Source organism: Psammomys obesus, unplaced genomic scaffold (assembly GCF_907164565.1).
Source record: "Psammomys obesus unplaced genomic scaffold, mPsaObe1.curated_primary_1811, whole genome shotgun sequence".
Taxonomy (NCBI): Eukaryota; Metazoa; Chordata; class Mammalia; order Rodentia; family Muridae; genus Psammomys; species Psammomys obesus.
The window spans coordinates 771,255-795,951 of record NW_026594354.1 but is presented as its reverse complement, the minus strand read 5'-3'; the positions used below and the strand labels follow the sequence as shown (position 1 = coordinate 795,951).

At 36.1% G+C, this 24,697-nt stretch overlaps 1 protein-coding gene across 3 annotated transcripts in view; it reads right to left on the bottom strand.

Annotated features, from left to right (window-relative positions):
- Cnksr2 (connector enhancer of kinase suppressor of Ras 2) overlaps positions 1-24,697 on the bottom strand; it is a 262,747-nt gene that overhangs the window by 226,366 nt on the left and 11,684 nt on the right. For all 3 annotated transcript variants that reach the window (XM_055618652.1, XM_055618653.1, XM_055618650.1), the window contains exon 2: positions 1,699-1,862. In XM_055618652.1, coding sequence (XP_055474627.1) covers positions 1,699-1,862 — 164 coding nt within the window. The remainder of the gene's footprint in view (positions 1-1,698; positions 1,863-24,697) is intronic.

Below are 24,697 nucleotides of genomic sequence, written 5' to 3'. Positions count from 1 at the left end.
TGACAGAGAAAGAGAAAGAGAGAGAGTTTGTGCGTTATTTTTAATCTATGTGGGATATCATTATTTTACTCACTCTACCTACTATCATATTTCATATTGATTATGTAATATGTGTCCATATAGCTTAAATAAAAAGTTATTGTCTTTTATGTATTCCTATAATATTTACCACATATTCTATATTTTGGTCATTTCGACATTGATTATTTACTTGCCATTCTCCTCAAATATGTTTTGCAAAGAAAAAAAAGTAAGTCTTATTCACAGTTGAAAAGGTACTAAGTATATAAATTAATGCTTCCATTGAACTGTATTTAATTATCTACTTGATTTTATTAGTCATCATCTCAATAGTTACTCTTTATTGAGGTTATACTGAATATAGACAGTAATTTAGGCATAACACAAACATAATTCCTTATTTTTCAGACCACTACATGAAGGCAGTAGTCATTTGGGCTTTCAGCAAACTCTGGCTATGGTGAAAGGACTTTTTACAAGTTATCAGTAACTGGCTAAGCTGATATTCAAATTCAGGTTATAGCATTACATAGATCTCATTTCTATCTCTGCAATTCCCTTCTCTTTCAAATAATTTTAAGAATTTAAAACAATTCAGGTTAGTTTTACTGTGCTTAATCCGGAAAAAAATCTATGACTATATCCAAAATCAGAGTATCTAACGTGTTACCACAAGCTTAGAGGAGGCTTATTTTGACATTGATTTTTCTTGATTTATTATTCATTGTTTGTTAACTAAAGAAAGTAACCATGTGATGTACAATAGTTTATTTTCATTGAATATGTGTGAAAATACAATCTGAATAATTTTGTTTTAAAGCTTTGTAAAAACAAGATTACTTAATATTTCAAATTTTAGAAGTGGATTTAACAACTAATTACATATAACTGTGTATAAAAAGCACCACTGTTAAATTTTCCCTTGATTGATATCTGGCTCTGCCCCTTGCTTTCTGAGGCACTGGATGAGCTAGCAGAGGCAGGACTGGAGAGCTTGCCCCAGGGTGGTATGGGTGTGGGAGAACTGGCAGGCTGATCAGCTCAGATACTCCTCAGGCCCAGACCCAGGCCTTTGAGTTGGATCAACCCAACATCTACCACATCAATGAATTGCTGGTGCATATGAAGGGGCTGGTTCTATAGATCCAAAATTACAGGAGCTCCATGACACAGGGCAACAACAGAATATCCAAGAAGAATCCCAGTGAGGTTACAGTATTGACGGTGTAGCAGAAGCCAGAGGTCTGGAACCAGACAAATGGCTCATGGCAATGAGCATTTACAAGCAAAGAAGTGTGGTCAACAGAGTATAGTGTGGAACACACTGTCACATACTACAGCTTCCACAGGAGATATTTTTTCCCTTTGGTCGGGGAGATTGCAAGGGTAGAGGACAGGTGCAAGGGGGTGCATGATGTGAAATTAACAAATAGCCAATAAAAAGTTTTTAAAAATCTCTTGGTTAAGCTCCAACTTGTTTTTCACATGGTGAAACATTGTATTACTACTTGACTTTTAAGTCTCTTTGTCATTTAGCTCCAATGTAACAAATTTACAGAAGGATACAAATTTTCCCTACCTGTAACTAGATTATAAAAATGAAGAGAGAAAGAAAAGACAAATAAGTGGATTGTGAAGGAGAAACATTAGGGTTTCCTTTCCAATTTCAACCCTTACCAGTGCACACAAAAGGTCAACTGCCTCCAAAATCAGCTCCTGATGGCCAATACGGCTGACTCCCAGATCTTCTAGCTCCTGATGTGTAATGCGTAGCAGCTGGTCTCCACTGATCTTCTCCCTCTCAAAGTTCTTAATATACTGCTGCAAACAGTCATCAAGACCTACAAAATAAAATTAGAAAGGACAGAATAGAAAAATAAAAAGTTGATATAAACCAATTAATCGACAGAAGGAAAGCAAGCAATAACTCCTAATATGCCAAAATGAAAATCCATTTTGTCTTTGGACTATCAAATCATTCGCTTCTTCTCAATCTATATGTGGGCTATAACAAAAATAATTATATTCTTCATTGTTAGGTTTATATTTTTATTCAAACTTTCCCAGTTATTATTGACAACCTTTATCTCTCTTCTAAGTTTTGCTTTCTTACAAATATCCAGAATAACAAATGTAAACAGGTTCCCCTCACATATGCATCACACCTTTTCTCTCTTTAACACCATTTCAGAAGGAGGGATCTCATTCTTTCTACACAGCCAAATGAATCTTTTTCCTGTACTCTAAATTTCTGTCTTCTATCACCATAGCAGTACTTCAACAATTTTAAAACTAAATACTCTGTTTCAACCAATTTTGATTCCTTGACTCCTTTTATAGTTAAAACTCTGCTATCCTAAAAATTAAAAGAAACACTTTGATTTCCTTCATTCTGTGTTCTCTGTCATTCTTTTTAAGCCTAAGCACCTTTCCTTTCTTTTCTTTCCTTTTTTTTCTCTTTAAGCTGCAATGAATTCCCTAATCCATTATCCTTTGGATTTAACTCAACTTCAGAAGTATATAATCACATTGCATTTCATGCTCTTAAAAATATTTTTTTTTCAAGATTACCCATGGCAATTAATAAGTGATTGTTCAGGCTACAGGTTCCATTAAGTTCAATCATCTATAAAGTGTACTGGCACAAATGCCAAATTGAAATAATATGACTAGGTCTCTAGAATTTTAGGTGAAGATTATCAAGAAAACGAAACAATTAACACAATTACTGATTATATCAAAAAGGGAAATAAGATTCCATAGTGGGCTATAGTTTAACAAAAATTATTAGGGAGTAGAAATCATAAGCAAGTAGGGAGAAAAAAGAAGTGGTTAAAACATGTATCCCAAATGAAAAAAAGTCCTATAACAGAGATGCACAGCCTCAAGAGAAAAACATATTCCTAAAAGCAATCTGGTTCCTGACAACATATCATTATCTTCATGTTGCTGTATCAAATAAAATAATTCTAGATCTTATCATTACGCACATAGCAGTGGAGAATGAAAGAAAAATAGTAGTGAAGGACCAGAAACTAACTGTAAATTTAAAGAAAGTTTGAGAATATATTAAGAGAATATCTCATGTTGCTTGTGATTTCTCTTCATGAGTGTTGTCTTCATGATGATGAAATTAAGAAAACATTGAGTGAGTTAAAGAGTGTTCAAAGCAGACTATAACAGAGGAGAGCAGGAAGTGGATACCTGGAAAATATGGGCCTGTTTGATGTTAGATGCTTGAGAATATTTATATTTTGAAAAGATCCGTTTATCTCTATTGAAATAGAGGGAAAAAAGAGAAATAGAGCAAATAAGGAAAAGACAAGTGAAAACGCAGATAGAATATGACTGTAAGATGGGAGACTCCCATCTAAACACTTTAAGACAACTGTATCAAGGTATATAAAGTTGGAAATTTATAAAGCGAAAAAGCCAGTACAGTGATACTATTTATTACAAATGTATGCTAAGTACCTTAAGACTTTGTACTAAATAATGTGTGACAGTGTGACAAAGCACAATAGGATTTTTATTTGAAAAAGAAAATGTTCATAACAGCAACAAGGGAAAGATGAAGAAACTAGGTGTCACACACACCAATGAATGCTAGTGATAGAAAAGTAAACACAGCAGACCTTAGGAAATGTATTTATTGAAAGACCTAGATAGGTATGCAAAATGATTATTACAATTTGATGTATTAAGAAAGTTAGTGAAGGCAGCAAAAATAAAAAAAAGACAGAATGTTTGGCAAAGTATATAGGGTCAAAGATGTAATAGGCCAGAATACCTGAAAGACATCAGCAACAACAAAAACACATATAAGAATGAGAACAAAAAAATGGTTCAGAGAGGAACCAATAACAAGTGGGTTACACTAGGCAAGTATTAAATCCAACACAGCATTCTATTCATATAAGAAATGAAACTATGTCGTACTTGGCAATTATATCATCACTGATTTTAGCCAAAAGTATATTAAAACAATAAAAATGGAAGGCAAATAGTGAGGGAGGCTGTGGAGTAGCTTAGAAATGAAAAGGCAAACAGCTTGCATATATAATATTTATTCAGGAGATTGTATGATATTGGTAAGGATGAAGAGTAGAAGAGAAAATATCAAATAAGGTCAAAGTGACTATTTCTATATAATTTTTAAAGCTTAAGAAATTAAAAGTGCAATGTTAAGTAACTTTCTAAGTATACATAGTGAGTAAATGACCAGAAAATCAGTACTAAAAACTGACCCCACAAAACTTGAAGTTGTAGTTATTCTGACTATATCAGACCACCTGAAGACTAAAACCCAATCAACCAAGGAAACAACAAAAAACTTCCAACAATTAATAGGATTACATTCTTGCAGAAAGGTAGCATAGGGTGGAGAGAAAAATATAGGTATTTATTAGAGAAAAAATAACATTCATTCACTGGGGATACAAAGTGAATAAATTGTAATAAATGAATAAAATAAAATAAAAAAATCTGCAGAAGACTAAATTTCATGCTGGCATACTTTCAGATAATGAGAAAAATGTAAAATATCTGAAAGACATACATTCTAAAGGTGCATTCAAATGAATGAATGGAAAAATATTGTCATTAGTCTTTAGATAAAACTGAAGCCAATACAATACATGCTGATTTGGCAAGCACTTTTTTTTACTATGTTTTTTAATTAACATATATTTATTCATTTTGTATCCCAGCTGTAGCACCTCCCTCATCCACTGCTTATCTCATCCTTCCTCCCTCTTCTCCTCCCAGCCCCTCACCCAGTCCACTGATAGGGGAGATCCTCCTCCCCTTCCATCTGACCCTAGCCTATCAGGTCTCATCAGGACTGGCTGCATTGTCTTCCTCTGTGGCCTGGTAAGGCTGCTCTCCCCTCCCCCTCAGGGGGAAGTGATCAAAGAGCCAGCCACCGTGTTGAAGTCAGAGAAGGACCAGGTTCCACTTACTTGGGAGCCCACTTGGACAATGAGATGCCAATGGGCATACATGCATGGTCCTTGGTTGGAGTATCAGTCTCTGAAAAGACCACTGTGCCCAGATTTCTTGGTTCTGTTGTTCTCCTTGTGGAGCTCCTGTCCTCTCCAGGTCTTTTTATCTCCTCCTTCTTTCATAAGATTCCCTGTACTCTGCCCAAAGTTTGGCTATGATTCTCAGCATCTGATTCAATACCCTGCTCAGTAGAGTCTTTCAAAGGCCCTCCGTGGTAGGTTCCTACCCTGTTCCCTGTTTTTTCCCTCTTCTGATGTCCATCCCGTTTGTCTTTCTGAATGAGGATTGAGCATCTTATCCAGGGTACTCTGCCTTGCTTAGTTTCTTTAGGTGTACAGATTTTAGTGTGATTATCCTATATTATATGTCTAATATCTACTTATAAGCGAGTATATACCATATGTGTCTTTCTGCTTTTGGGATACCTGTTTCAGGATGATCTTTTCTAGTTCCCACCATTTGCCTGCAAATTTCATGATTTCCTTGTTTTTAATGGCTGAGTAGTATTCCATTGTGTAAATGTACCACAATTTCCTTATCCATTCCTGTGTTGAGGGACATCTGGGTTGTTTCCAGGTTCTGGCTATTATTAATAAAGCTGCTATAAACATAGTTGAGCAAATGTCCTTGTTGCATACTTGAGCCTCTTTTGGATATATGCCTAGAAGTGGTATAGCTGTATCTTGAGGAAGCAATATTCCTAATTGTCTGAGAAAGCACCAGATTGATTTCCAAAGTAGTTGTACAAGTTAACCTTCCCAACAGCAATGGAGGAGGGTTCCCCTTCTCCACATCCTCCCCAACAGGTATTGTCACTTGGGTTTTTTATTTTAATCATGCTGATGGGTGTAAGGTGAAATCTCGAGGTTGTTTTGATTTGCATCTCTCTGATGACTAAGGATGCTGAACATTCTTTTAAGTGTTTCTCTGCCATTCAATAATTTTCTATTGAGAATTCTCTGTTTAGCTTTGTACCCCATTTTTTAATTGGATTACTTGATTTTTTTCCTTTTTAACTTCTTGAATTCCTTTTAGATTCTGAATATTAACCTTCTGTCAGTTATAGGGTTAGTGAAGATTCTTTCCCAATCTGTAGGCAGTCGTTTTGTTCTGATGACATTGTCCTTTCACCTACAGAACCTTTTCATTTTCATGAGGTCCCACTTATTGATTGTTGCTCTTAAAGCCTGTGCAGTTCTTGTTCTGTTCAGGAAGTTGTCTCCTGTGCCAATGAGTTCCAGGCTTTTCCCCACTTTTTATTCTAACAGGTTTAATGTGTCTAGTGTTATGTTGAGGTCTTTGATCCACTTGGACTTCAGTTTTGTGTAGAGTGATAAGTATGGATTTATTTGCATTTTCCTGCATATAGACATCCAGTTAGACCTGCACCATTTGTTGAAGATTCTGTCTTTTTTCCATTGTATGTTTTTGTTTTTATTTGAGACAAATAACATTCACTCACTGGGGATACAAAGTGAATAAATTGTAATAAATAAATAAAATAAATAACTATGGAGGACTAAACTTCATGCTGGCATGCTTTCAGAAAGTGAAAAAAATAATGTAAAGTATCTGAAAGACACACATTCTCAAGCTCTATTCAAATGAATGAATTGAAAAAACATTGTCATTAGTCTTTAGATAACACTGAAACCAATACAATATGAGCTGATTTGGCAAACACTCCTTTATTTTAATCAATGCCATTATTCAGTTACCCTTCTGCATAAACATAGTTGCTCTCTAACAAGTAATACATAATTCATTTTTTTCATGAATCTTCAAGAAAACCAAATAAAATAAAATAAAAACAGGACAAATTTCTTCTAGGCCTGTACCCAATTACTCTGTCCTAATTTATTCTAGAAAAAAATGTGCTTTGTTTTTAGTAACTTTTTTATACTTCAGAGAACTAATGTTGAGGAACAATATTACTTTCTTTATATTTTTTGTGTATTTAATAGTCTACAAAGCACTAATTTAAATACTTTGCTAACATTTTCTTATTTAATTTTATGACAAACTGAATCTAAGAAAACATCATCCACCATGATCAAATAGGCTTCATTCCTGGGATGCAGGTTTGGTTCAATATATGTAAATACACCAATGTACTCTGCAATATAAACAAACTGAAAGAAATTAAAAAAAAAAAACATGATCATCTCCTTAGATGCAGAAAAGGCATTTGACAAAATCCAACGACTGTTCATGTTTAAAGTTTTAGAGAGATCAGGGATACAAGGTTGTATATTACCTTTACTATGTTTAGGTATGTGGCAAATCCATACAATGGAAAAAAGATAGCATCCTCAACAAATGGTGCTAGTCTGACTGGATGTTTACATGGATAAAAATGCAAAAAGACCAATATTTATCACCCTGCACTAAAGTAACATCCAAGTGATCAAAGACCTCAACATAAAACCAGACTCACTAAATCTGTTATAAAAAAATGAGGAAGAGCCTTGATCTCATTAGTACAGGGGACAACTTCATGAACAGAACACCAACAGCACAGGCTCTAAGATCAACAATCAATAAATGGGATCTCATGAAACTGAAAAGCTTCTGTAAAATAAAGGACATTGTCATCAGAACAAAATTACAGCCTACAGACTGGGAAAGGATCTTCACCAACCCTATATCTGACAGAGGGCTACTATCCAGCATATATAAAGAACTCAAGAAATTAGACACCAACAAACCAAATAATGCAATTAAAAATGGGGTACAGAGCTAAGCAGAGAATTCTCAACATAGGAATATAGAATGGCAGAGAAACACTTAAAGAAATGCTCAACATCCTTAGTGATCATGGAGATCAAATCAAAACAACTCTGGGCCCAAGAAAATTTTAATAAATAATAATAATAACAATAATTTTTAAAAAAATTAAAAAAGATAATGAAAACATCAAATAAAAACTCTTATTTACATGCTTACTTCAAAGAAAAATATCAATTTTAGTTTATTTTTTTTAATGTGGAGCATATAAATCACAGGTAACAAAAGAAAAACACAATATCCACATCATCAAAATTAGAGATTTTTTTCTGTGTGTGGCAAGAATACTATTAATACGGAAAAAAGGGTACCCACCCAAGGAAAAAATATTTCTAAGGCAACCCAAGTATATCCAGGTATAAAGAAAACATGGTATACTAAAAAACTTTTTCAATGCAAACATTTTTTAAAAGGAGTGGTTATACAATATGGATGAAAAAGACCAGAGTGGGGGTTCACGCTTTTAATCCCAGTGACCAGGAGGAAGAGTCAGGTGGATGTTCATGAGTATGAGGCCAGCCTGGTCTACAAAGCAACTCCAGGACAGCCAAGTCTACACAGCGAAACCCTGTCTCAAAAAACCAAAAAAAAAAGGTGAACCTTGAAGATATTATACTAAGTGACATAAGATATACATATTTGAGGTATCTAGAACTGTAAAATTCATAGAAACAAAGTACAGTGGTAATTGTAACAAGCTGAGGAAACAGACTATAAGGAATAGTACAGTGGCTACAAAATTTCAATTCTGCAAATGAAAATAATTTTGAAAATTGATATTAATAATGCTTACATAAAAACAGGAAACTGCATTTTTTATGTAACTTGTTTGTTACAATTTATTCACTTTGTATCCCCACTGTTGCCCCCTCCCTCATCTCCTCCTAGTCCTACAATACTCCCTCTTCTCCCCCTATGTCCTTTCCCTAGCCCCCTGAGAGGAGAGGACTTTCTCCCCTTCTATCTGACCCTAACCTATCAGGTCTCATTAAGGCTGGCTGCATCATCTTACTCTGTGTCCTGGTAAGGCTGCTCCCCCCTCAGGGGGAGGTGATAAAAGAGCCAGCCACTGAGTTCGTGTCAGAGACAGTCCCTGTTCCCATTACTATGGAACCCACTTGGACACTGAACTGCCATGGGCTACATCTGTGCAGGAGTTCTAGGTTATCTCCATGCATGGACCTTGGTTGGAGTACCAGTCTCAGAAAAGACCCCTGGGCACAGATTTTTTTGTGTGTGTTGTTTTCCTTGTGGAGCTCCTGTCTCCTCCAGGTCTTTCATCTTCCCCTTCTTTCATAAGATTCCCTGCACACTGCCCACTGACATCACATGTTGGAGAGGATATGGAGAAAGGGGAACCTTTCTGCATTGTTGGTGGGGCTGTAAACTTCTACAACTACTTCGGAAATCAATCTGGTGCTTTCTCAGACAATTAAGAATAGTGCTACCTCAAGATACAGCTATACCATTCCTAGGCATATATCCAAAAGATGCTCAAGTATACAACAAGGACATTTACTCAACCATGTTCTTAGCAGCTTTATTTGTAATAGCCAGACTCTGGAAACAACCTAGATGTCCCTCAGTTGAGGAATGGATAAAGAAATTGTGGTACATTTACACAATGGAATACTACTCAGCCATTAAAAACAAGGAAATCATGAAATTTGCAGGCAAATGGTGGGAACTAGAAAAGATCACCCTGAGTGAGGTATCCCAGAAGCAGAAAGACAAACCTGGGATATACTCACTCATAAGTGTGGATATTAGGCATATGTGAGGTATAAATGCTTAAATGTCTAAGAAAATGTTTTAAGGTTGGTAAATACAAATTATAAAGGTTATAAGGTCTAAGGTGATCTAAGGTATCTTAAATAGGTAAAAATGCTTAAAGTTCTTCCTGTTGCTATGCTACTGTTATATTGACTGTCCAGAACTTAGACCTTTATCAATAGAGCTCTGATTTATTAATCTAACTCTAATACAAAAACTTTCCACTATACAACCTGCTATCGTTGTTCCAAGCTCAAGATTTTAAATCTCCATAATGTATCCTTATACTAAAAATTAAGATCAAGTGAGCTTTTGTCCCTTCTACACGAAAGGCTTGGGCCTTTTCAGAGCTCACCTTAAAGAATGCTTGTGCTGTGAACACAAATGTGTATGTCTACTGCCGTTTCTACAATGTATATTTCAGTGCAGATTACAATTGTGATGTTAACTGTTAACATGTCTAAAGTTTTATCTCCTTAATAAAACTTAAAAGTAAGTCTTTTAAACTGCAGGAAATCCACCTGAATCTACCTCTCAGTTCAATTGGGCTCAATAGGCAATTATTGCCTATCTCAGAAGGTGTGATTTCTCCCATTTCCCTGATTTTGGGACTTTCTTTTCCTGGCTACCAGATTGCTATCTATTGCATGCAACATGGGCTGGATTGGTGAGTTCTCCTCATTGAATAGCCACTGGACTGGTGAATTCACCTCATTTATCACCATAAAATGCCTCTTGAAAGCTTGAAGCTTGACTGTTCGACGTGCAGCAACTCCCACTATCTTTTGAGATGGAGGGAACCCCCTTCATCCATAGTCTTCACTGGCTATGGTTGACCCTCTGCTGGACCTCTATTTAGAGCCTCTTTTTTTCCTTGGGAGAGCTTCCCACACGCGTACAGTCTCTTCTCCCCCCTCCTCTCGCTTGCACAGGAAAATCTTAGTGCTAGGTGGACTGTGCTCTCTCAGGCAACTGTGCCCCTGGTCTCTGGCCAAAAGCTGATGAGCTTTTGGACCAGGTAGGACCATCTTTACTGAATCATACATTGCCTTTGGGATGCCTCTGGAAGGTCACTGGTTTCTCTGCTTCCCAATGAGAAATGCCCAGATGCCCATTATTCCAGATTCTCCTCTGGGATGTCTTCTGGAGAATTTCAGGTTTCTACACCTAGTGCCTGCTAGCACTAGGGCTTCTAAGTTTACGCACTTCTGTAACCAAACCTCGCCTCAATGACAGATACAGAACAAAGTCTTTTTAATTACTGCCAGTGTTTGGATAAATGAAAGTCTTCCCAGGTAAATGGAGGTTCCCATGTTCGTTTCATTGATCCAAACTTTCCACCTCTGTTTATTCTCCCAAAGTTTTCAATGTATACCTAAAGGATTTTCTCCATAACCTACTTAACTTTATCTTTTGCATATATATATATATATATATGTGTGTGTGTGTGTGTGTGTGTGTGTGTGTGTGTTTCAGTGTCCTGCCAGATACAGATGTTTTCTACATCCACAACAGCACCAAAGCAACTACCACAAGTGTTCAACTCTGACCTCACAAACTGCTATCAAGCTGGACCTGCACCTTCCCTCCCAGCCATAGATGTTCTTGCAGACCCTGGAGAGCATATCAGCCTGTTTTTCCTGGACATGGCCAGCATGTCAGCCTTTTGACCTCACTACAACCCCACCCCCACCCCAGTGTCAGCAGGAAGTAGCCAGAAGAGAATCTATGCCCGTTATTCACTTATTAACAAAAGGCTGAAATGGTGTGCTTCAGGACCAGGACAAGCAGCTCCAGGTTCTCCCAGCATTCCTCAGTCCCTACCTATTGCCTTGCATGGCTTGAAACTCTCTACTGACAGCCCTCTACCCTAAATTTTCCAGGGCAGAGGCTTTCTCTACTCTTCTCGACCATGTAATCTGGCCATTTTGTTGGTATTATTTCTTCTCTCTCTCTTAACCCCTTGCATGACAACCAAGAGCCGCTTCCAATGAACCTAAATTCATATACTTTAACTTAGCAGCCCAAGTTCTTCATTTTTTAATTATAGAAAATATTAGGAATGTTAGGATTTTGGAACCAAACCTGCTTCTGGGTTGCCTAGTAACCTATGATGTCATCATGTGTTCCAGCCAGGTGGCCACATCTGGAAGGTGTGGTTACCTTGCCCCTTAAAGGGACAAGCTGGCCATGTGGTCCCCCTCTTGATCTTTTCTCTCTTGGTCTCTCTTGCTCCTGGCCTCTCCTCTCTTGGCCTCATGTGGAAAAGATTGTTACAGAATGCTACGTACTGGAAATATTTTAAAAGTTATTATTTAATTAACAACTTCATCACTGGAGAGATATCTTAGTAGTTAAGAGCATCGGCTACTCTCCCAGAGGACCCAGGTTCAGTTCCCAGCAACAAATGATGCTGGGTTCACAACCATGTATAACTCTAGTTATAGGGTACTTGATGTCATTTTCTAGCTTCTGCAGGTACCAGGCATACATTTGGTATGAAAGCAATCATGCAGGCAAAATATCCATACACAGAAAAAAAATAAAAATAAGCAAATTCACCCTTTGTTCTGACAAAAGAATATGGCTTAAGGGAAGTACATCAAGTGTAAGAAAAATGGAACCTTATACACTCTAATCAATAAAACAACCTATATTTTGACTGTCCTAATGGACAAGACAGGAAGGAAACTACATACTCATAAAGGAAAACCTCACCAAAATAATAGTGCAATGCTAAAAATTTATGCACTAAACATAGGGGCACCCAAGTTCATAGAAGAAAACACTACTAAAATCACATATTGAGCCTCATACAGTGATAATGTCAATAATGTCTCTCTTGACAACAGACAGGTCTTCCAAAAACTATACTAAACAGAGAAATGGTTGAGTTAAATAATGCCACAAATCAAATGACAAACATCTACCAAATATTTCATCCAATGCAAAAGAATATACATTCTTCTTAGAGGCTCTCGAAACTGGAATGTTCTTCAAAACTGACCATACAGTTAGACACAATCCAAGAACCAACACCCTGTATCCTATCTGACTACCATGAATTAAACCTGAATATCAACAACACTAGAAGCAGTAGAATGTATACAAACTCATGGAAACTGAACCACCCAATACTGAAGGAAAAATAACTCAATACAAAAATACAGAAGACATTTTAAAACATTTTAGAGTTGAATGAAAACGAAAACACAATGTACCCAAACCTATAAGCAATAGTGAAGGCATTTCTAAGAGACAGATTCTAAGCAATAAGTGCCTATATTTTAAAAACTAGAGAGCGCTCATATTAGTAACTTAGCAACATATTTGAAGCTCTTGAACAATAAGAAGAAATAATACCCAAGAAGTGTAGAGGCAAGAAATATTCAAACTCAGGGCTGAAATTACTGAAATACGTACAAAAGAAGTCAATATAAAGACTCAATGAAATGAAATGAAGAGTTAGGTTTTTTTTTTTTTTTTGAGAAAATCAATACAAGATTGATCAAAGCTTAGTCAAACTAAACTATGGAGAGAAAAGACTCAAATTAATAAAATTAGACATGAAAGGAGACATCACAGGAAATGCAGAGACTCATAAGAATATACTTAAAAAAACTGTACTGCACATAACTGGAAAAACTTAAAAATATCGATGAATTTCTTAATACGTAAAACCTACAAATAAAGCAAAATGAAGTCAACAATATAAGCAAACTAATGAAATAAAAGCAATAATTCAAAATCTTTCAACCAATAAAAGCACAGGAACGGATAAATTCAGCACAAAATTCTACTAGGCCTCCAGAGAACTAATAGCGATACCCCTCAAATTATTTCACAAAATAGGAACTTAAAGAAACAATTCCTAAGTCTTTTTATGAAACATTCAACAAGGACATTTGCACACCTATGCTCATAGCAGTTTTATTCGTAATAACTAGACTCTGGAAACAACTTAGATGTCCCTCTACCAAGGAATGGATGCAGAAATTGTGGTACATTTACACAATGGAATACTCAGCTATTAAAAACAAGGAAATCATGAAATTTGCAGGCCAATGGATGGAACCAGAAAAGATCAACCTGAGTGAGGAATCCCAGAAGCAGAAAGACACATATGGTATATACTCACTTATAAGTGGCTATTAGATATATAATATAGGATAAACACACTAAAATCTACAGACATAAAGAAGCTAAACAGCAAGGAGGAACCTAGGGAAGATGCTTAATTCTCATTCAGAAAGGCAAACAGAATAAACACCGGAAACAGGAGAACAGGACAGGAGTCTACCACAAATTTCCTCTATAAGATTCCACCCAGCAGGGGATTGAAGCAGATACAGAGACTCACCGCCAAATTTTGGACAGAGCACAGGGAGTCTTATGGAAGAAGGGTGAGATCCAGAGAGAACAGGAGCCCCAAAAGGAGACCAACAAAACAAATAAAATAAAATAAAATAAAATAAAATAAAATAAAATAAAATAAAATAAAATAAAATAAAATAAAATAAAATAAAATAAAATAAAGTAAAGTAAAGTAAAGTAAAGTAAAGTAAAATAGAATAGAATAGAATAGAATAAAATAATAAAATAAAATAAAATAAAAATTAGGCCTAGGGTGGGACTGCAGAGACAGACTGTCCACTCTGTTCATACATACTCAATGAAGTACTTGAAATCTTAGCTAGAACAACAAGACAACTGAAGGAGATCAAGGAGATACTAATAAAAAATGACGAAGTCAAGCTATCTTCATTTGAAGATGATTTAATTTTATACATAAAAGACCCTAAAGATTCCACAAGGAAACTTCTATAGATGATCAACTCTTAGCAAAAGTTGCAGGATACAAAATTAGCATACAAAAATCAGTATCTTTCTCATATACAACTCAAACATAGTGATAAAAATATCAGGCAAACAGTGTCTTTCATAATAGCCTCAATTATATCTTGGAGTAACTGTAATGAAACAAGTGAGATTTGTATAGTAAAAACTGTAGGATACTGAAAAGGAAATTGAAGAAGACATGAGAAAATGGAAAGATCTCTCATTCTAATAGATGAGTAGTATTAGTATTGTGAGAATGCAGAAAAGCAATTGACATATTAATACAATCACATGAAAACTGGACAAAATTCTTCACAGAAATTGAAAACACAATCTTTAATTTCATATAGAAACACAAAAAATTGTAGGATAGCTAAAACAATCCTGAATAATAAAGGACTCCCAGAGGTTATCACCATTCTAGACTTCAAGTTGTATTACAGACTCATATTAATAAAATCAACATGGTACTGGTATAAAAAGACATGTTGATCTATGGAATTGAACTGAGAATTCTACATACCTATGAAAATATGATTTTTTACAAAGAAGCCAGACATACACACTAGAAAAAGACAGCATCTTCAACAAATGTGATGCTGGTCAAGTTGTATTACTGCATGTACATGAGTGCAAATAGATCCCTATTTATCATCCTGCAAAAAAAATACAAGTCCCAATGGATTAAGGATCTCAATAGAAGTCACATTGCCCTGAATATGTTATAACAGGAAGTGGAGAATAGATTTGAACTCATTGGCACAGGAACAGCCTATCTTTACAGGACACCAATAGCACAGGCATCAAGACCAACAATTAATAAATGCCACATGAAGGTACAAAAAAAGCTTCTGTACAGCAAAGCGTATCATTAATGGAATACTGCAACCTACAGAATGGGTATACTGCATGTTTTCTCTTATAGGCTGATGTCAGCAGAAAACTTTTCAATATGTGGGATACAATCCAAATAATCACAGAGATCAGATACCTATTAGGTACTGTAGCAGGGGTCAGGGAAGGAGGAGGGGGAATGATCACAGAATCTTCCAAAGAAAAGAAAATATAGGGTTACAGAGAGATTAAAGGAAACTAGATCAGGGAGGATTAAATCAGGAGGTTAATGGCAGGGAAGAGTAAATGATGGAGCAAGGGAAGGAATAACTAACACTAAAGGGCATTTGGGAGTTGTATGGAAACCTACTACTATAGATGCTTCCCAAAATAAATACATATATGAAAGGAATCTAAATAGGGTCACTGCTCCAGCCAGACATCATATGCCATCAAGTAAAACCTTCAGTTCTGGGAATGGATTACATCCTGTTAAGTTATTGGCCAAAGGAGTCCTGTGGACAGGCCAACCTCGCTCTGGGGGGGGGGGGGTAAACACCACAGGCTATTGGAAGTCTATTTGCTCTTTACAATCAGTGGCAAGGCCCTGTTGCTGAAGATACTTATGTAATCGATCAAAGAGAAGTCAAGTTGGTGCTTACTGACTAGAGTTTGTGGTGCTGAGACATATTCAGCATGTTTTCAGAAGAGAAATTCATAAATAACACCCAACTACAAACTCAGTGACCTACAATAGTGATCTGCCTGCAAGAACACTTGTATGACAGTGTTCATGAGATGTTCTAAGCAACAGATGTTGCTTAGATGTTCTAAGCACGGATGTTCTAAGCAACTAACCACTTTTTGATTGCATTTAAGGCCCACTACACGAGATAGAATCTATGACTGACACTGCTCTCTTAGCCAAGTACCTAAGACTAGATAGGATAAGGGTTCTGGGGGAAATCCTAGAATCAAGCCAGCCTGGTTCCTAGCACTGAGATGAAGAAAGGGCTACATTCCCACACCTCCTAAAGAAACTATTTGCAATTGATATCTGTTAACAATTGGAAAATTAGTTTTGCCCAATGCAGTGCTGCTGGGTATCTCCACCACACTTCCTATGCCCACAAAGAGCTCACCAACAGAAAATAAATTGCATGTTTGTTTGTGTTCTTTTGGGTCCATTGAATTTTGTCTGAATGTTTTCCTGTTTTGATTTTGGTGGAGAGAGAGACAGAGACACAGACAGAAACAGAGACAGAGAGAAATTAAAAAAAAGTACAAAATAAGTTTGGGTAGATAGGGAGGTAGGGAGGATATAGGAGAAGGTGCAAGAGGAAAAATGATCAAAATACACTGTATGAAAAAAAAAAACTTTACATCACAGAATACGCTTCCACAATGAGCATGCTTTCTGCTTTGTCTTAAAAATCTCATAAAATTAATGCGCGTTTTCTACAGGGTTTTAAAATCTCCTCCAAGATGTTCATCTCATAATACATTTACATAGTAAGGAATCTTTAGTTTATCCCTTATCTTCTTAAAAACAAATTTACAACCATTAGCCAGTTTTAGTAGAACTTGTAAGAATCTGAGTGGTCCTCAGTAAAAGAGTTAGACAAATGAAAAATAACATTCATATAAAATTTTAGAACTAGCAGTAGATCTGCATATAAATGTGTGTGTGTGTGTATACATACACACATTCATGAAGAGCATTGGGAATTATTTTACTCTATAAAATGAGGTGCAAATATGACTTTATAGCCTGGGCAGTGTTGTTTCAAAAAAAATATGTGTGCTTGGCGCTAAGACAGAGAATACCATTTGTTTTCTGAGTGATGATTGAGCAACTTCCCTATGGTCCTCATTCTTGTGTAGCTTCTTTAGGAATACAGATTTTAGTATGTTTATCTTATATTGTATGTCTAATAGCCACTTATAAGTGAGTATATATACCATGTGTGTCTTTCTGCTTCTGGGTCACCTCACTCAGGATGATCTTTTCTAGTTCCCACCATTTGCCTGCAAATTTCATGATTTTCTTGTTTGTAATTGCTGAGTAGTATTCCATTGTGTAAATGTACCACAATTTCTGTATACATTCTTCCATTGAGGAACATCTGTGTTGTTTCTAGATTCTGGCTATTACAAATAAAGCTGCTAAGAACATGGTTGAGCAAATGTCCTTGTTGTATACTTGAGCAACTTTTAGATATATGCCTAGGAGTGGTATAGCTGGATCTTGAAGTGGCACTATTCCTAATTGTCTGAGAAAGTGACAGAGTGATTTCCAAAGGGGTGATATATGTTTACATTCCCACCAGCAATGGAGGAGGGTTCCTCTTTCTCACATCCTCTCCTGTATGTGTTGTCACTTGGGTTTTTGATCTTAGCGATTCTGATCAGTGTAAGGTGAAATCTCAGGGTTGTTTTAGAAAGCAAATGGGATAGACATCAGAAGAGGGAGAAAACAGGAAACAGGAAACAGGACAGGAGCCTACCACAGAGGGTCTCTGAAACTCTACCCAGCAGGCTATGGAAGCAGATGCTGAGACTCATGGGCAGAGTGCAGGGAATCTTATGAAAGTGGGAGACAGAAAGACCTGGAAGGGACAGAAGCTCCACAAGGAGGCCAACAGATCCAAAAAATCTGGACCCAGGGGTCTTTGCAAAGACTGATACTCCAACCAAGGACCATGCATGGAGATCCTAGACCCCTTGCTCAGATATAGCCCATGGCAGCTCCGTGTCCAAGTGGGTACCCTGGTAAGGGGACCAGGGCCTGTCTCTGACATGAACTCAGGGGCTGGCTCTTTGATCACCTCCTCATCCCGGGGGTAGGGGAGTGTAGCTGTACCAGGCCACAGAGGAAGACAATGCAGCCAGTCCTGATGAGACCTGATAGGCTAGGGTCAGATGGAAGGGGAAGGGCCTCCCCTATTAGTGGATTGAGGGAGAGGTATGGGAGAAGAGGAGGGAGGAAGGGTGAGATTGGGAGGGGATGAGGCTCCAGCTGTGATAAAAAGTGAATAAATTGTAATAATCATAAAAGGAAAAAGAAAAAAAAGGAAGAAAAAGACAAAGAACACCAATGGGGACTGATTTCTATATCTGTTACTTTCAAATTGTCACATTTGAAAAAGGAGGTAGGGTAAGAGGGTGAAATCTGCTATGTTGTAAAGAAATTTTCTTTCTGTATGGGAAACTTTCTTCATATACATAGACACACAGATACAAATCATAAATACAAAGATACAGACATACCAAGGTTAAAATGCTGAGTTCCTGTAGCACTTTCATCAATTAGTTTTCTAATCTATTTAGAGGTTATTATTATATGTTGAAATTTTGATCTAATTTTATCTTTTTCCAGATATCTATGCAATTGTTTGAGTTCCATATACAATTTATACATCTTATCCTTAGTATTTTGTGATGCTATCTATCTGTATCATACACTCAATTTCTGCATGTACTAGAGTTTAGTTATTGATTTTTCTATTCCATTTCATTTGCTTACTTATCTGTTCATAGGCAAACACCACACTGTATATATCATAGGGGCATTAAAAAGTTTTACTGTTTGATAACTCCAATCCTTCCTTATATTTTTCACTTTGCTTCAATCCCCTGCTGGGTGGAGTCCTTCAGAGGCCATCTATGGTAGGCTGCTGTCCTGTATCCTCTCTTTATCCATGTCAGGAGTCTATTCTATCTATCTGGTGCTTTTTCAGAAAACTGGAAATAGTGCTACTCCAAGATCCAGCTATACCACTCTTGGGCAAATACCCAAAAGTTGCCCTATCATTCAACAAGGATGTTTGCTCAACTATGTTCAAAGCAGCTTTATTTGTAATGGCCAGAATCTGGAAACAACCTAGATGTTGCTCTACAAAAGAATGGATACAGGAAGTGTGGTACATTTACACAATGGGATACTACTCAGAAAAATCATGAAATTTGCAGGCAAAAAGTGGGAACTAGAAAAGATCATCCTGAGTGAGGTAACCCAGAAACAGAAAGACACATATGGTATATACTCACTTAAAAGTGGATATTAGCCATATAATATAGGACAATCATACTAAAATCTCCAGACCTAAAGAAGCTAAACATCAAGGAGGAACCTAGGGAGGATGCTTAATTCTCATTCAGAAGGGCAAATAGGATAATCACTGGAAGCTGTAGAAGAGAGGGAACAGGATGAGAGACTACCACAGATCTCTAAAAGACTCCACCCAGCAGGGGGTTGAAGCAGATGCAGAGACTCAAAGCCTAACTTTAGATAGAGCACAAGAAGTCTTATAGAAGAAGGGCAAGATCCCCAGAAAACAGGAGCCCCACAAGGAGACTAACAAAGCCAAAAAAGATGGGGCCTAGGTTGGGACTGCAGAGATGGAAGCATCAACCAAAGGCCACGTATAGAGAGGACATAGTCACCCTGGTCAGATGTAGCCCATAGATAGTGCAGTCTCCATGTGGGTTCCCTAATTAATTAGGAGAAGAGACAGTCTCTGACATGTATTCAGTTGCCTGCTTCTTGGTCACTTCTTCCTGGTGGGGCGACCTATCCAGCCCTCAGAAGGAAAAGGATCCAGGCAGTCCTGATGAGACCTGATAAGCTAGAGTCAGATATAAGGGGAAGAGGACTTCCCTTATCAGTGGACTAGGGAAGAGAGACAGAAGGAGGGAGGGTGGGGCTGGGAGGAGACCAGGGGGGACTACAGCTGGGATACAAAGTGAATAAATTGTACAAAAATAATAATAACAAAAAGAAGAAGAAAAAGCAGTCAAGAATCATCTCAATTCAAACAAACATTTCCAGTCACACCACATTCAAATCTTTTAATACTCTTGATATTCAAAGCATTTTTCGTTTTGTGTCTTACTAAAAACAGGAAGATTACAAACGAAACAAACACTCCTTCATTCTTGAGATCATACTTTAAAAAACTTTGTCCATCTTCCCATTACTACTGCCTCTGACATAATCTGATTGGCCTGCTCTTTGATCACCTCCCCCTGAGGGGGGAGCAGCCTTACCAGGCCACAGTAGAGGACAATGCATCCACTTTTGATGAGAACTGATAGACTAAGATCAGAAAGAAGAGGAGAACCTCCCCTATCAGTGGACTTGGGGAGTGACATGCATGCAGAAAGGGGAGGGAGGGTGGGATCGGGAGGGGAGGAGGGAGAGGCTTATGGGGGGATACAAAATGAATAAAGTGTAATTAATAAAAAATTAAAAAGAAAACAACGAAACAAAAAAAAAAACTTTGTCCAAATGCAAAGAAGACATTAATGCACACATCTAGTTATGTATTCACAGAGCATAAAGCCCAAACTGTTTAGCAGCAATTCTAGCATATCCAGACCAGTCATCAGTGTCAGCAGAACCACACGCTTTTGTAGAGACAGATTATTAACAAAATTATCTAGAAGTTGAATTTGTCTTGATTATATTTGGTTGTTGTAGCTAGAAAAACAGATTAATGAGTTAAGTTCCTGGTTAAGTTATAGTTAATAATTAAAAGAGCTTTGGTTTTTTTTTCTTTAGAGTTATTGTAACAGTAAACAAGAAAACAAAAAAGTCTTAGTAAAAAAAAATTATAGGAGTTAAACACAAGTTTTAAAGTATATTCAAAGTATGATATAAATTCATGGAGATGTGACAACGGGTCTTAAATTCTAACCATCTTCCTAACCCAAATTTACATACAAGCCACAGGCCTATCATAATAATAATAATAAAAAAGGCATTACGTTTAATGACAAAACCATTGCATACTTGCAGAAAAGTAATTAGCAAAAGTCATTCAGTTTCAGCAAGTCTGCCTAATAAGTGTCACTATTTACACACTCACTTATATTAATACAGCTGAAAATAAATTATTATACATCACAACATTTATGTGCTCAAAATTTCACGCCTTGCTTAACATTCCTGAACAAAAGTGTCTGTGGGAAAGAGAAAGTACAATCAGAATGAGTACTGAGAATCAGGATTTGTTAATATGTTTTAGACTAGCACACTCATAGTTAGCAGGTAAAATACAGGGAATGGGCTTAGTTTGGGTAGGTTGTATCCTACCTAAGAATAGTTAGTTTCCTTTCCTTTTCCTCCACATATTTCTTGATTACTAAAAGGCAATTTAAAAAAAGTTAATCAAGTAAAAGGTTAATCTCACTAGAATGTAACCAGATACAACATTCTTTTGAAAAGAACTTACTTTTAAAATTATTGCAGTATATATAAGGTCAAAATACTTCTGAAGTTATCACAAAGGTTGGGTTGTTATATGAAACAAACCTTCATAATGAAAAACTTCTCTTTACTAAGTGATTTTTCCCTTGAAAATATTCATTATTTATAAGTCTAGGAAGATATATCAAAACTATTTCACAAGACATTGCTTATCTGTTAAATTACCAAAATTAAAAGTATGTTAATTTTGAATGTTTATGTAAATAAACTTTTCATTTCAATATAATTTTAAGGTTAACAGAGAAGATGTAAAAACAAGATTGATAGTTTCCAGTTTTTATGTACCTTCCACCCACATTCTCCTATTAATAACCCATATTCCTATTGTGTAGTTGACATTGATATTTTGTTATTGAACTCCCTGTTTTATTAAAATGTGCTTTTTTTTCCCTAATTCACTTTCTATGTTCTAGAGTACTATCCAGTATACCATAATAACAATTAGTCATCATGTCTCTTATATTGTTCTGGTCTGTTTCTCATGTTTACTTGGTGCTTCGTGATATTGATAAGGTTGAAGGGTATAAGTCAGATACTTCTTAAAATATCCTTAAATTTGGCATTTTCTAATTTTTTATGGTTAGGATAGGATTATAGCTTTGAGGAAAGAGACTATAGACAATTGTTCTCATCATACCATATCAAGGGTATATGACTTAAAATTACATATCAATGATAACTTTGATCACTTGGCCAAGACCGAAATTGCTTGGTTTTGTAAAAGTGTATGCTTCCCTCTTCCTATACTCTATGTGGAAACAAGTTATTGCCAACAACCACAATCAAGGAGTGCAAATGTTAAGTGCCAGCATCTTTTAACTAGGATGACATATCAAATGAGTCTGTTCTGTCACAATTTCTCCTGATAGTCACTGTGATCCATTATCTCTTCTGTTTCCTTATACATATAATACTGAATGACTTCACATCTTCATGTTTCTTTTAAATTTAGATGTGTTTACTATATATGATCAAAATTCATAATTATTTTCTTTTCCATAGTGTGTTAGTTAGGATGAGGGATGAGGGAACCTCAGCTGAGAAAAAAGGCCTCAATCAGACAGGCCTGTGCTGCATTTTCTTGATGAATGATTGATGTAGGAGAGCACAGCCCACTTCGGACAGTGCCACCCCCTGGTTATATGTGTCCTGGGAGGTATAAGAAAGGTAACTGAATATGAGTTTGTAGATCAAGGCAGTAAGCAGCACTCCACTGTGCTCTCTGTTCAGTTACAGCCTCCAGGTTCTTGCCCTGCTAAAGTTCCTGCTCTGATTTTCCTTGATGATGGACTGTGATGTGGAAGTAGAAGGCAATCAACCCTTTTCTCCCCATGTTGCTGTTGATCCTGGTGTTTATCATAGCAATAGAAAATAAACTAGGACACATACTTAAACTAAGTCTCTACATAGAGAAATCATCTTATTTTATCATAGACAGTCTTCTTTGTATTACAGTAAGGGCATTACAGTAATTTTCTTGAGATGGAGTCTTACTACTTTATTAAGGCTGATTCCAAACTTCTGAACTGAAACAATCCCTCTGTTTCAGTCTTCCAAGTAGCTAAGAATACAAATATGTATCATTGTCCAAGATTCCATTATACAGACTTTTTAAATTAAAATCATATAAGCATTCAACACTTCCTATGACTATTATTTCAGGATATATATTTTATACAATTATATACAATATATGATATATTTATATATATTATATATACAATTATATGCATTATATTATATAAATATAAATATATATATATATTCTTTTATATAAAACTTCCTGGGTCCAAAAAGACTAATGGGGGGAAATATGGTAGGAAACAGTGTTTTTATGCACATAAATGCTAACCAATGAAATCCTTTGGAGAATTTGTAACATTTATGAAACTAGAAATTTGACTAACTACACACTGATATAATTATGACGTGAATTGTGTTTCCCTAGCTGTTATTCCATTACAGGTATTTTCTGTGTACTTGTGTACCACATGCATGCACATGCAAATCTTCAGTATAAATACAATGATTATCTTGCAAAGTAGCCTCATTTCAAACTAATAAACGTAAGGAACCACTGTATTTAAATTCTAAATCAGAAATATACAGAAATTAACTTAGATGGAGATGTACAATATTATTACATTCAGATCTTTTTCTTACCAGACTTCTTTTAAATACAGGTGCCAACAACTGTATTATGAAAAGTGATGAACTGACGGAAAAAGCTTCAAAACAGAAAATTTATTCATGGGGATTTTAAGAAGTAATGCACACTTTAGTAGAAAAAAAATGTGCTTTTTATATCAAGTGGACAACGCCAAGTGAATGTCAAAATAATTGTCAGAGTTCAGTCATTTGTTTAAAGTGCCTAAGTATTATGATGACTTCTTTAACAACTGGGAGACTTAAAATTAATTCTTTCCATAATGACAATTTAAGTTGTCTCACTTGTTTAAAAATTCTACTCTGTCAGAAATAGTCCCTGTTCTGACATGAACTCAATGGCTGGCTCTTTGACCTCCCCCACCACACACACACCTGAGGGAGGAACAGCCTTGCTAGGCCACAGAGGAGGACTTTGCAGCCAGTCCTGAAGATACTTGATAAAACAGGGTCAGATGAAAGGGGAGGAGGACTTCCCCTATCAGTGGACTTGGAAAGGGGCAGGGAGAAGATGAGGTAGGGAGGGTGGGATTGGGAGGGAATGAGGGAGTTAGATATGGCTGGGATACAAAGTTAATAAAATGTAACTAATATTAAAAAATAAAAATTTAATTTAAAATAAAATAAAAAGAAAGCAAAAAAAAAAGAAAAAAAAAAGTCTATTCTCAAGTAGGTTTACCTGAAGTCTATTACTAAAAACAAAGAAAAATGCAAAGCATTGTTTTGTTTTTATTCTGAACAAATTCTACTTAGGTTGCCACATACATACTTGACTACATGTTTAAAAATATAAATAAAATACATAAAAATATAAAATAAAATACATATAATAAAGTTATATGTAATACTTTAAATATACCACACCTTTAAATATATTATACCTTATAAATGTATACTATATCTTTCATTAGCATTTTATACTTAATTCACTGATCAAGCATCTAGCTCTACTTGATCACTCCAAATTTCATTTCATATTTAATTCACCAGAACTTTTAAACT